This window comes from Eriocheir sinensis, chromosome 35 (assembly GCF_024679095.1).
Source record: "Eriocheir sinensis breed Jianghai 21 chromosome 35, ASM2467909v1, whole genome shotgun sequence".
Lineage (NCBI taxonomy): Eukaryota > Metazoa > Arthropoda > Malacostraca > Decapoda > Varunidae > Eriocheir > Eriocheir sinensis.
In genome coordinates, this window is record NC_066543.1 from 792,176 (window position 1) to 806,064 (window position 13,889).

At 45.5% G+C, this 13,889-nt stretch overlaps 1 protein-coding gene across 1 annotated transcript in view; it reads left to right on the forward strand.

The window, feature by feature from the left end:
- LOC127007540 (neural cell adhesion molecule 1-like) overlaps window positions 1-13,889 on the forward strand; it is a 165,017-nt gene that overhangs the window by 101,533 nt on the left and 49,595 nt on the right. Inside the window, exons 7-9 of the mRNA XM_050878709.1 lie at window positions 1,721-1,834; window positions 3,622-3,831; window positions 5,189-5,334. Coding sequence (XP_050734666.1) covers window positions 1,721-1,834; window positions 3,622-3,831; window positions 5,189-5,334 — 470 coding nt within the window. The remainder of the gene's footprint in view (window positions 1-1,720; window positions 1,835-3,621; window positions 3,832-5,188; window positions 5,335-13,889) is intronic.

Consider the following 13,889-nt stretch of genomic DNA (forward strand, 5'->3'; position numbering starts at 1 on the left):
ATACACACACACCACGACGTACCCACTCACCACCTTTTTCCCTTCCCTTGCCATTTTTCTTTCTTTCTTTCTTTCTTTCCTTCTCTCTCTCTCTCTCTCTCTCTCTCTCTCTCTCTCTCTCTCTCTCTCTCTCTCTCTCTCTCTCTCTCTCTCTCTCTTAACTTATGACTCTCGACTTTCTCCGACTCGTATTTTTTCCCATCATAACATCGTCTTATTTTATCCCCGTCTAGACAGCTGCTCAGACAGACGGACACGGACGAGACAGAAACCAAACACACACGCTTGGCTGGAGGCGCGGCTTTGGCTTAAACATGAAAACATAACAACAACGCCGACGGAAAAAATAATATATATCTTATTTTTTTCCGTATATATATTTCCCACGTAGAGTCATTGTGATATTCGCACTCTCCTCTCCTCTCACTTTAACTCTTGGGATGGATGGGAAGCGAGAAAGAATGGAGAGAAGGAGGGAGAGAAGGAAGGAAGGAAGAAGCGAGAAGGAGAAGAAAGGAAGGAAAGAGGAGGAGGAGGAAAATGGAGAGGGGAAGAAGACGAGGAGGAAGACGATGGAAAATGCAGGAAGAAAGGAAAGAGAAGGGAGATAAGGAGTCTTTCATCTCACTCTCTCGGGTTTAATTTCAAAAGTAATATATCTTTTTTTTTTAACTCTTCCTCGTCTGCCGGATGATCGCCTCTCACTTCCTCGACGCCGGAATGAGACAGGCTATGTGTGTGTGTGTGTGTGTGTGTGTGTGTGTGTGTGTGTGTGTGTGTGTGTGTGTGTGTGTGTGTGTGTGTTCCGTGGGCGATACTTAGTCTAGTTCTCCCTTCCTTTATATTTTGTCGTCTGATGATATGCTAAAAATGATTCGTGTTTTCCTACGAGCGTGTCTGGCTTTCCTGTCTCTCTCTCTCTCTCATAACAAGACGCTTCATCAAACTGTTTATTTAAGTTCGTCGGTTTTACGTGTTGGAAACGCTGCCCGTGCCTGTTAGATAAACAAGTGAAGGTATTAATGAATAACTAAATAAAGTCCCCGCACATAACTTGTCTTCGTTCAGTATCATAGACAACGACAGGGTGAACACGCTATACACGATTTGAATTTTTTGTTTGCATTTCACTCGATGGCGCGGGTAGGCTTTCTTCGTGGGCTTTGTTGGTCGGCCCCGGCCCATTATGGCGCAGGCAAGTGTTTATAGTGGCGCCATTTTGCTTGGCTCATGCTGTTCCCCGGAACTCATCTTTGATCCCCTCTTTATATAGAGAATCTATAGTCCGGGTTGATAGGCGGTCTTCATGATAGCATGTGGGTAGCCTTACGCCACTCGGTGGTGACTGAAAATCCCAGCTTGTGGCGGGCGGGACTCGAACCCAGGAGGACGTGGCGTCCACAGGCTAACCACTCAGCCAGCGCCTCCACGAGGTGCTATATGTGTTATGGCCAAGATTATGACGATGATGACGATGCACATCGCACCAGGCCTCCCTCACCAGCCTTGAACGTGGGGTGAGGCTGGCATGCGCCTCCCCGGTGCACTAACACACTGTCTAATCTCCTCCCCCATCCATGTGTATAGCAAAACAGCTGACAATCTCACACGCCGCACCAGACAGCTCTTCATCACCAGACTTCAACGTGGGGAGACAAAGTAGTTGTCTGTCTCCCTTCCTCGCCGCTGTACTAACCCCCGCTGTCTCTCTCCTCCCCAGAGCCGCCGCGGAGCGTGGAGGTGCATGACAGCCAGACGGGGCGGGCGGAGCAGGGTCTGGTGGGGCCCTACCACGAGGGGCAGAAGGTTATTCTCTCCTGTATAGCCAAGCGAGGTGAGTCACGCGGCCCAGCCCAGGATGGTAAAGGGATCCAGGCTTGCTTTCTTATGTTCGTTTTTTCTTCAATATTTGCCTGTAGTGTTTATTTAACGTCTTGTTGCTTATGGTCAGGTTTCCATTATAGTGTTTTTTATTCTTCGAAGTTTTTAATAGTTTACAATCTTGTTCATAAGGAGTTAGTGCGTCACAATTTCCTTCACGTGTCAGATATTTTTTCTAACGTTACTTAGGTTCTCGTTACCTTTTCAATCACTTTTTTCCCTCCTCGTCATATTTTCTTTCCCCTGCACGTGATAATGACCGAGTTAAGTCACTGAGACACGGATTTCCCTTCCCCAACCTCCTATAACACCCCGCCCCGTGCCCCGCCCCGTGCCCCGGCAGGTATTGAATATAAGCTCCCCATAATATTCTTTCACTTATTCTTCCTGTTCTGTTTCTTTTGGCTGCATCTTCTTAGTCTTTTTTATCTTCTATTTTATTTTTTCTTGTTCTGAACTGATTTTCCTCTTTTTCATCTCCTGCTTCTCATCTTTCGAAAATTACCACGGGGTGTTCTTGGAAATACTCTCACTGTGATTCCCATTCAAAAGTACCCCAAATGACGCCAACTAAATCAAACCTAAACTAACCTATCCTAACCTGACCTGATAAGAGAATATAGTATGACCAACAAAACTATGACTAAATATATGGCCAACTAAACCTTACCTAGCCTAGCATAACCTAACCTAACCTGCCCTGTTCAAGAGTGGGCGCCGCGTACACGTACAAAGAAGGGAAATACGCGGGCGGCATAGATATCATGGTGCAGCCTCGTTCATCTCCGCCGCGATAAGCCTGGCTGGCAGCGCGCGGCTCCAGGCTACGCAAACAAATCTGAGCTGAATCTGAGCCCCTCCTGACGTAGCCGAGGCCTCAGCGGCGGGAAATAATGACCCTTACTTCAGGGACGCCCAGGCAATACCGGCGAGGAGGCGGATAAATATCGCTTCCCCTCTCCCTCTTAACTCTGAGACGAGGCAGAGCGGCGGTGGGACCTGACTTACGCTCGCTTGGCTGAGGCGTCTGTCTACCCCCTCGACCCTCCACTCTCACTCTTCTGGGAGGTAGACGAGGAAGGGAAGGGAAGGAAAGGGGAAGAGGGGGAAGGGGAGAGAGAATTTGAATGAGGAAGGGAAAGGGAGGAGCGGGAACGAGGGGGATGGGTAACAGATGGAAGATACAAAAGAATGTGGAAAAGGAAGTGGCGAAAGGACTGATAACACTAATATCACAAGTATCACTGAGAGGCGTGTTTGAGGGATTTTAGACGTATAAAACATTGCACTCTTTGGCTTCATTCTTTTAGGTGCTGCCTACAGCGTCAGTAGGATATCTTGAGGGGTCCCTTGGACGACCCCAGGCCGTTAGTGGCGCAGGTGAATTTTATTTGTAGTGACTGCCGTGATGCATGACTCTTATTTGGCGTATACTGCCCCCCGGTGCTCCTCTTGACCGAAGTCGCTGAAGTTAGGGTTGACTGAAGATCTGGGCAGCATGTGGGTAATCTTCAGACACTCAGCGATGGTTGAAAAATCAGCTTGTACCGGGGGGACTCGAACCTAGGTCCCCGGGGTCACCACGTCCGCACGCTGACCACTCGGCCACCACCTCCTCTTTCTCCTAGTCTTTCATTTATCCTTCCACGTCTTTTCCTTTTCCCTGTTTTTCAGTTCTCTTTTTCTCTCTCTTCTATGTCTTCGTCTTGTTATGTAACACTCTCCTGTTCTCCCGAGCAGGCTCGCCTCTGCCGAACGTGACGTGGTGGCGAGAGGACCGGCTGCTGGACGCGACCTGGGAGGTGGCGGACGACGGGCGGCCGGTGGTCAACAACACGTTGGTGGTGGAGCGGCTGACGCGGGAGTGGCACAACGCGACCCTCACCTGCGCCGCCTCCAACACGCACCTCGCCGACCCGCTCACCACCTCCGTCGTCGTGAGAATGTTGTGTAAGGAGTCAGTCAGTGCCTTCGCCCATTCTGTCTTTGCTATCTTAACCGTAGAGCCTTTGTGACTTGTTTTGCAGAGGTTAAGTTAATATAACCATGGGTAGTTTTCGAAGAGGTTTTCGTAGAGGCTGTGTTAGTATTCCTATAGTTAGTTTCAAGAGCCAAGTGATAGTTTGACAAGGATTCTGTACCATGAACGTAAAAAGGTCCATATTCTTAAGCACTTCGGGCTTACGCACACATTTGATAAGGCTGTCCTACTCTTCTGTCTTTTACTGCTCAGTTCATATCCACGTCCCGGTAAAGTACACTAAGTATCCTAAGGACAAATGCTTCTCTTTAAACCGCGATATATCCTTAATCCTTAGCCTGCGGCTCACGGGACACAACTCTCAGCAAAGACCTAAGGCTGCCCCCCACACCCCAACGGCTACTCGACTCTCGGGTGCAACTCAACCACTCGCCTCCCTCGTTACCAGCCGGGCCATCAGCTGCGTCCTGCGGGGAGTTTTGTCCATTAAGCTTTCTGTGCTGAGGTACATCCACACGTGATTGGTTGTCAGGCCGGTCACTGCCGCCGCTAAGCCGCCCACGCTGAACCAAATTCATAGTAATCGCTGGGACAGTAACTTGATTGCGTGTGTCATTCTCAGCTCAGTATTTTTAGACGCTTCTGCCTCTCACATCAACGATTTCCAAAGGCCGAAAAGGAGAGTAATCGGGTTTTCATGAGCGTTTTTTCACGTTGATGGTACAGAAGAAGGGTCAAATTACCACCGGGGTCATTAAACTACCCCTGTAAATACCCATACTGTCTACGAAAGCCTAGTCAAATGTGCCTTTTATAGGTTAACGATACAGAAGAAGGGTCAGACTACCATCAGGGTCAATAAACTACCCCTGGAAATGCCCATAACCTTTACGAAAGCCGTGTCAAATATGTGTGCTTGGGCGCCGAAATGTATAATTAAGAATGCGACCTTCAGTCAGACTTGCCAGAATCGAAGAAAAACAATAAAAAAAAGGTTTATGATTGATTACGTATTTGAAGCGTCACCTCAGTAAAATAAACTTGGCCAAAAAAATAGAAGAAAAGACGTAGAGACAGATAAAGGAAAAAAATTACAGCTTACAAGGAAATACACAATGAATAGTAGACTTGCGAGAATCGAAGCAAAAGAAGATTATATTATATAGCAGATTACAATGCAAGAGAGGAAGGGAGAGGGGGTATCTATCCAACAAACTAACTAACGAACTAACTAACACTCCCCCCTTCTTCCCCACATCCTCTCCCTTCTCTCTCTCTCTCTCTCTCTCTCTCTCTCTCTCTCTCTCTCTCTCTCTCTTTTTACAGTGTTGCCCACCAGCGTCGTGATCCGCGGGTCGGGCCCAACGCGGGAGGGCGGGACGGCGGAGCTCATATGCACCTCCAGGGGCTCGCGGCCGCCTGCCAACCTAACCTGGGCGTTCGAGGGCAAGACCTTACACGCCGTGAAGCAGGTAAGTGAAGGGAAGGAGGATAGGAAGGGAGGAGGAGGTGGGATAAGGGAGGAGAGGAGGAAGTGGGAGAGAGAAGAGGAAAGAGAAGGAGGTATGAGGAGGAGGAGGAGGGGAGGAGTGAGAATGAGAATGAGTTAGATAGTTTAAGAAAAGAAACGAAACGAAAAGTGAAACAGGACAAAGTAGGAGAGAGAAGAGGTGGAGTGATGTAGGAGGAGGAGCAATCGACTAAATGTAGGAGGAATATGATAAAAGAAAAGTGCTAAAAGAAACGAAAAGAGACGAAAATGGAGCAGAATAAGTGAGAAAGAGGAGGAGGAGGAGTTAGAGAGGGAGAAGAAATAGAGAAGAAGGAAAGATGAAGGAGAGACTAAGTGGATGGTAAGGGCTTAAGAAAAGAAATTAAGAGAAGATAATTGTCTGAAACAGAACGAAAGGAGAAGCAGGAGGAGAAGGAGAGAGAGAGAGAGAGAGAGAGAGAGAGAGAGAGAGAGAGAGAGAGAGAGAGAGAGAGAGAGAGAGAGAGAGAGAGAGAGAGAGAGAGAGAGAGAGAGAGAGAGAGAGAGAGAGAGAGAGAGAGAGAGAGAGAGAGAGAGAGAGAGTGTGTGTTTGTGTAAAAATCGTGCAATTAACACGTAGTAATTAATAATAATGAGGACGAAAAAAACTTTGAAAATCTGTTAAGAGGAAAAAAAAAACTATAACGAACGAATCGAGTGTCAAAAAAATAAAAAGAGAATGAAAAGTGTGTGTGTGTGTGTGTGTGTGTGTGTGTGTGTGTGTGTGTGTGTGTGTGTGTGTGTGTGTGTGTGTGTGTGTGTGTGTGTGTGTGTGTGTGTGTGTGTGTGTGTGTGTGTGTGTGTGTGAAACCTTTGTGAGTCTGAAGAAAAAATACATCGATAAAATAAAGTTAAAAAAAAAGAAAAGAAAAAAAAGAGAAGGGAAAATAAGTGTTAATGAAGCATCAGAGAACGAAATAGAAAATAATAAAGAAAAAAATAAGATACGAAAAAATAAACAAGACAAGAAATAAATAATGAAAATACCAGAAAAAAAAGGTGGAGGAAGTAATTGATTTAAACGAGAACACACACACACACACACACACACACACACACACACACACACACACACACACACACACACACACACACACAGAGAGAGAGAGAGAGAGAGAGAGAGAGAGAGAGAGAGAGAGAGAGAGAGAGAGAGAGAGAGAGAGAGAGAGAGAAAGGCGAAAATGATAATATGAAAAGCAAGCAGAATAAAACAGAAAAAAAGAAAGAAAATAACGAACTGAGGGGAGAAGAGAGAAAAAATAAACGATAAAGGGAACAAGAAAAAAGACAAGAAGAAGAAAAAGAAAAAGAAGAAGAAGAAGAAATATGGAATTGAAAAAGAAGCGAAGGAAAGAAAGAAATGGACCAACTTTATACCTTAACGAAAAGAAGGAGGAAGAAGAAGGACTAAATAAGGAAGGAAGAAAGGTTGGAAGGGAGGAAGAAAGGAAGGAAGAGAGAAAGGAAAAACATGGAACAGCTGGCGATTGGAAGGAAGGAAGAAGACAAAAAGTAAATTAAGATAAGGGGAGATAGAGAAAGAGAGGAAGAGAGGGAAAGGGAGGAGAAAAAAGAAGCGAGGGATAAAGGTGGAGGAAAAATGTGGAGGAGAGAAAAAACGGAGGGAAATATTGAGAGAGGGGAGAGAAGGATATGATGAGGAGGGAGAGAGGGAGAGAGAGGGTAGAGAAAAATGCTGAGAGAGAGAAAGAGTCAGTGTGTGTGTGTGTGTGTGTGTGTGTGTGTGTGTGTGTGTGTGTGTGTGTGTGTGTACCCTTCACGAGTGCTTGAGGCCTCGGTACTTCATCTGAAAGGGAGGTTACTTGGGTTCATCTCTCCAGTGGCCTCCTCCCTCCTATTTTCCTCCTCCTCCTCCTCGTCACGTTCCCTATTCACCATGGCAGCGTGTTTGCTCCTTACGTCCGGGTCTCACTACAACTATTTCCAAAGTCCACTATGTATGTTAGTCGGGTTCTCCTTATGACGGTTTTCAGGCTCATTTTTTTGTGCTGCCTGTAGCGCCGGTAGGCTTTCTTGAGGGGCCTTATGAACGCCCCCAGCCCGTTAGTGGTGCAGGCTTATCTTGTTTATAGTGGCTGCCGTGATGTATGACTCTTGCTTGGCCCATGCTGCCCCCCTGACACCATATGGGTAATTTCTCACCACTCGGAGATAACATAAAAAATCAACGTGTTTCGGTGGGGACTCGAACGTAGTCCACGCTAGGTCCTGGGACTCACCACACCCACACCCTAATCACTTGGCCACCGCCTCCCCATCATCGTTTCTATATTAACTATAGTTAACACATGAGAGGAAGAGATATGTGTTATGAATGTATTGTGTATGGCCAGTTTTTAATCCGTGAGTCATCTTTGTCATCCTCCTCTGTATTAATTCTAACGTTTTGATATCCATTCTATGGTAAGGGGACCAGAGCTGAACCGCATAATCAAGATGAGGTCTAACTAAAGCTAAATACAGCTTGAGGATGATGACCGGCGCTTGTTGCTTACGCTCCTTGAAATGAATCCCAGTACCCTACTTAACTTGAAATAAAACCCTGTACCTTGTTTTAACGAATTCTAAATACAGCTTGAGGATGACTTCGGCGCTTCTGTTGCTTACACTCCTTGAAATGGATCCCAGTACCCTGTTTAACTAATGCTAAATACAGCTTGAGGATGACTTCGGCGCTTCTGTTGCTTACACTCCTTGAAATGGATCCCAGTACCCTGTTTAACTAATGCTAAATACAGCTTGAGGATGACTTCGGCGCTTCTGATGCTTACGATCCTTGAAATGGATCCCAGTACCCTGTTTGCTCGATTTCTATCCTAAATGCATAAAAAAGATAAGGTCTAATCAATGCTAAACATAGCTTGAGGATGACTTCGGCGCTTCTGATGCTTACGATCCTTGAAATGAATCCCAGTACCCTGCTTGCTCGATTTCTAGCCTGAATGCATAAACAAGATAAGGTCTACTCAATGATAATTACAGCTTGAGGATGACTTCGGCGCTTCTGATGCTTACACTCCTTGAAATGAATCCCAGTACCCTGCTTGCTCGATTTCTAGCCTGAATGCATTGTGCCCTTGGACCGAGAGCAGTGTTGGAAAAAATGGAGCCGCGGAAGCCAACACCAAAACAGCCTCGCCAATCTGGTTTCACTTTATATAGTTCACATGTGTTTGACGCCGTCCGTGGACCGAGGAACTTTCCGCAAAATGACCCGCGCATCCAAAGGCCTTGACCACATCACTCCACATCAAAGCCTCGCCTGCGGGGGTCCATTGTGGCGCTGAAAAAAAGTCGGTTCGTGTGGCACTGCGGGTGATGGCACATGGCGCGCACGCACACACACACACACACACACACACACACACACACACACACACAAGAGAAAGAAAGAAAATGACTGAATGAATGAATGTAATAAAGGTAGAAAGAAAATAAAGAAAGAGAGGAAAGAGATGAAAAGAAAGGAGAGAAAACAATGAACAGGAGAGGAGAGGAGAGAGATGAGAAGAAGAAAAAGAGATAAATGTGAGAACAAGAGAGAGAGAGAGAGAGGAGAAAAGGATATAAATAAGGAAATAACAGACACACACACACACACACACACACACACACACACACACACACACACACACACACACACACACACACACACACACACACACACACACACATTTGATAAGGCTTTCGTCGCTTCAACATTACTCTCTAAAGCACGAACATCGCAATCCCTACACACAAATCGTTTATTCAAAGGCAACATTTACCACCACCACCAGAGCGCTCCGGGGTGGACGGATTTACAGCAGCACACAACAGCTAGTCCTTCTCGCCTCAACCCTTGCAGGCAGCGTCCAGCTAACACAATTACCCTCCCCAGGTGTTGCCCTTCGTACTCACTCACCGGAGAGGCAAGGTGGATAAACACATTCTCTCTCTCTCTCTCTCTCTCTCTCTCTCTCTCTCTCTCTCTCTCTCTCTCTCTCTCTCTCTCTCTCTCTCTCTCTCTCTCTCTCTCTCTCTCTCTCTCTCTCTCCTCCTCCTCCTCCACCTCCTCTTCCTTCTCCTTCGATGTAACAGTGTTGAGACTTTGAAATGTATTAAAATAAGGAAGAGAGGAGGCAATAAATATACCTCATGAACGTTAAGGTTAGAATGAATATACAGAAAGTATTTTAAAGAGCATAAGAACATAAGGAGAGTTGTACAAGAGTTGAACAGGAAAGTACACATACAAAGAAGGCGGTGGCCGAGTGGTTAGCGTGCGGGCGTGGTAATCCCGTGGACCGAGGTTCGAGTCTCACCGATGCACGCTGACAATTTTCAACCATCGCCGAGTTGCGGAAGATTACCCACATGCTGCCCAGATATTCAATCAACCCTAACTTCAGCGACTTTGTTCAAGAGGAGCACCGGGGGGCAGCATGGGCCAAGAAGGAGTCAAATATCACGGCAGCCACTGTAAATAAAATTCGCCTGCGCCACTAATGGACCAGGGCCGCCCAAGAGACCCCTCAAGGCAGTACCCAACAAAAAAAATCAAGGCTGCAGTTTAGTTACAAGAGCATATTACCTCACCATATACTCACCACCACCACTACTCCCTCCCCTCCAGTAAAACTCGCAGCACAAACAAAAACAACAACAGGAGGGACAGTAGAGTGACCAGGAGCTTCTCAGATAAAGCCAAACAAACAAAAAAAATATTACCCATGGAAGATCGTATAATAGTTTAACTTCATTTTTCTTCTCATTTAAAAAGTCACTCTGAACGAACGCCAAAAAAGAAAAACAGAAAAAAAAACAGGAACACGAAAATAAGAGAGAGAGCTCGGCGCAAGAGGAAGAGGAGGACGAGGAGGAGGAGGAGGAGGAGGAGGAGGAGGAGGAGGAAAATTATATGAAACTGAATTACGATCCGGAAAAATTTGAAGCGGCTTAAGACTTTTGTAACTAATGGCGCGAGAAGTGAAAGATCTGGGAAGCAAGAAGAAGGCCAAGGGAGGGGAAAGAAAAAGGTGTAGAAAAAGAGTCCAGGGGCGGGAGTCGGAAAGAAATAAGGAAGTGAAAGAGGTCAACAGCGCGGAAAAGATGAGAGGCTGGAAGGAAGGGAGAAGGGAGGAGGAGGAGGAGGGCGGGCATAAATCAGGCTTTCGAAGAGTTGAGGAAGAGAATGGGAGGGAAGAGAAAGGGATGAGGGGGTGAGGGAGGAGGAGGAAAATGAGGCAGAGGAGAAGAATGAGGTGCTGGAGGAGGGTGTGTTTGAGGAGGAGGATCAGGAGAAGGAGGAATATGGAAAATAGGAGGAGGTGGTGGCTGAGTGGCTAGCGTGCCGGTGCCGCGTTCAGGAAGAAGTGGGTTCGCCTCCCACCCACCGCCACAAGCTGGGATTTTTCAGTCACTGCCGAGTGGCTAAGACTACCCACATGTTGTCCTGAAGACCATCTATCAACCCGAACTCTTGATTCTCTCTCCGGATGGCAGCATAAGCCAAGCAGGATGGCGACACTATAAAGACTTGCCTCCGCCACCACGGGCTGGAGCCGACCACTAGGCCCCACCAAGAAAGCCTATCCCAGCCATAGACAGAAACGTAAAAGAAAACGGGGGAGAAGGAGAAGGAGGAGGAGGAAGAGAAGGAGAAGGATTATGAAAAGTATGAAGAAGAGGAGGAGGAGGAGAAGGAGGAGAAGGAAAAGTGAGTAAAATAATAATAATGATGATGATGAGGAGGAGGAGGAGGAAAAGGATAAGAAGAAAGGAAAACAGAAGGGAAATGATCTTATATCCTGATGTCATTATAGCAAAAAAAAAGTAATGGTGGTAGAGATGAAACAGTGGACAGCGGGAAGGGCGGTCGACACAAACACACACACACACACACACGCGGGAAGGGCGGTCGACACACACACACACACACACACACACACACACACACACACACACACACACACACACACATAACCCCCCCCCCCAAAAAAAAAAGAATAAAAAATAAACTAAACAAAAAAAATAATGGAAACAAGCGAACACAAAAGAAGACAAATGGCGAGAGAGCCGAGCAGATCATTGTCCCGTCAGGGTTTTGTTTCCCTCGTGAAGGACCGAACAAAGACGTCTCTAGTGACCTCGCCGGGCAGTGACTTGAGACCGGCTGATGATGACGATGATGATACAATAATAATAAGGATAATGGTAGTAATGGTAGTGGTAGTGGCAGTGGTGTTGGTGGTTGTGGTAGTAGGAGTAGTAGTAGTAGTAATAACAATAATAATAATAATAATAATAATAATAATAATAATAATAATAATAATAATAATAATAATAATAATAATAATAATAATAATAATAATAATAATAATAATAATAATAATAATAATAATAATAATAATAATAATAATAATAATAATAATAATAATAATAATAATAATGATAATGATAATAATAAGAAGAAAAAGAAGAAAAAGAAAAGAAGAAAAATCACAGTAATAGTGTTAGCAAAATGATGATAAAAGATAGCTTGATCGATAGATAGATAGATAGATATATATAGATAGATTGATAGATTTAAATAGAGTGAGAGAGAGACACAGAGTAAAAGTTAGAGGGAAACAAACAAGAATCAAGTAACATGTCTTTCCTTTTCAAAACTACGTACAACATGAACCACTTTCAAGCACACGAAGTCCCTCAGGTAACAACACAAGCCAACACAGGTTAAGGAAGGAAGGAAGGAAGGAAGGGTCTGTCTGTCTGATGTGCCTGTGTCTAGATCCCTCAAGACCCTCAGGAATGGCGCAGAGTGTGATCGATGGGACGGGTTATACAAGCGCCCTGCATCGTGACATATGGGAAGTCTTATGTCACGGCGGCGGAGCGAGGTGACTGGTGCTTGCGGACTGGAAGGTGGTTGAGTTGTTAGCTCCGTATAAGGAAGAGGAGGAGGATGAGGATGAGGTTGAGGAGGAGGGCGGAAGATGAGGAGGAGAAGGAGTCGCTATCCACGAGTTCATCAAGCCTCAAATCATTTATATTCCCTGTCATTTATCCGCCTTTTCCTTTCTTAAATACCCTAACTTAATAAAGGCTGTTAGTAAAGAGGAAAAGTCTTACGTAATACCTCCAGTCGTTAATATTCCCTGACTTTTATCTGTATTATTTCACCCCTCCGTTAGTATAGGCCGTTAGTATAGAGGAGTAGTCTGATGTATATACCGCTGTCTCCACTCTCCTCGGGTTCATCAGCCTCCAGCGTGTACGGCTTAACGTTCAGTGTCTTCCGGCGTGAGGCAACGGCGTCGAGTCATAAAGAGATTGCCTCCTCACCTTTAAGCACTTGACGCCGCCCAGGTAATCCGTAATAATACAAGAAGTCTCTCTCTCTCTCTCTCTCTCTCTCTCTCTCTCTCTCTCTCTCTCTCTCTCTCTCTCTCTCTCTCTCTCTCTCTCTCTCTCTCTCTCTCTCTCTCTCTCTCTCTCTCTCTCTCTCTCTCTCTCTCTCTCTCTCCTCTGTTCACCCATATGTTAGTAAATTTGCAGATGATACCAAGATCGGTTGAGTAATTGAGTCGGATCAGGACGCTAGTATTCTCCAAGGTGAACTCAACAGATTATATGACTGGGCGGATAAATGGCAGATGGAATTCAATGTAGGGAAGTGCAGTATTCTGAGTGTAGGTAGGAACAACCCCTCACATAACTATTGCTTAAATGACACTCTCATAAGTAGGTCTGGGTGCGAGAGGGATTTAGGGGTCTTAATGAGCTCTGATCTCCGCCCAAGGGCACAATGCATTCAAGCTAGAAATCGAGCTAATAGGGTACTGGGATTTATTTCAAGGAGCGTAAGCAACAGAAGCCCCGAAGTCTTCCTCAAACTATATTTAGCATTAGTTAGACCTCATCTTGACTATGCGGTTCAGTTCTGGTCACCCTACTATAGAATGGAAATCAAAATGTTAGAATCGGTGCAGAGGAGGATGACTAAGATGATTCAGGGGTTGAGAAACGTGACATACGAGGAAAGACTCAAACAGTTAAACTTGCATTCTCTAGAAAGGCGAAGGGTGCGTGGAGACATGATCGAGGTTTATAAATGGATGAAGGGCTTTAATAAGGGAAACATTCATAAGGTTTTGTTGGTAAGAGAACCGGGTAGGACACGAAGTAACGGGTTTAAACTGGATAAATTCAGATTCAACAGGGACATAGGCAAAAATTGGTTTACTAACAGGGTGGTGGATGAGTGGAATAGGCTTAGCAGTCATGTGGTGAGTGCCAATACAATTGTCACATTCAAAAATAGACTAGATAAATTCATGGACAGCGATATTAGGTTGGGTTAGATACACGGGAGCTTAGGGTCAAAGGAGCTGCCTCGTACAGGCCTACCGGCCTCTTGCAGACTCCTGCGTTCTTATGTTCTTATGTTCTTATATTACGTTTTCGATTCAGGTTTTCATTTTAATAACTTTT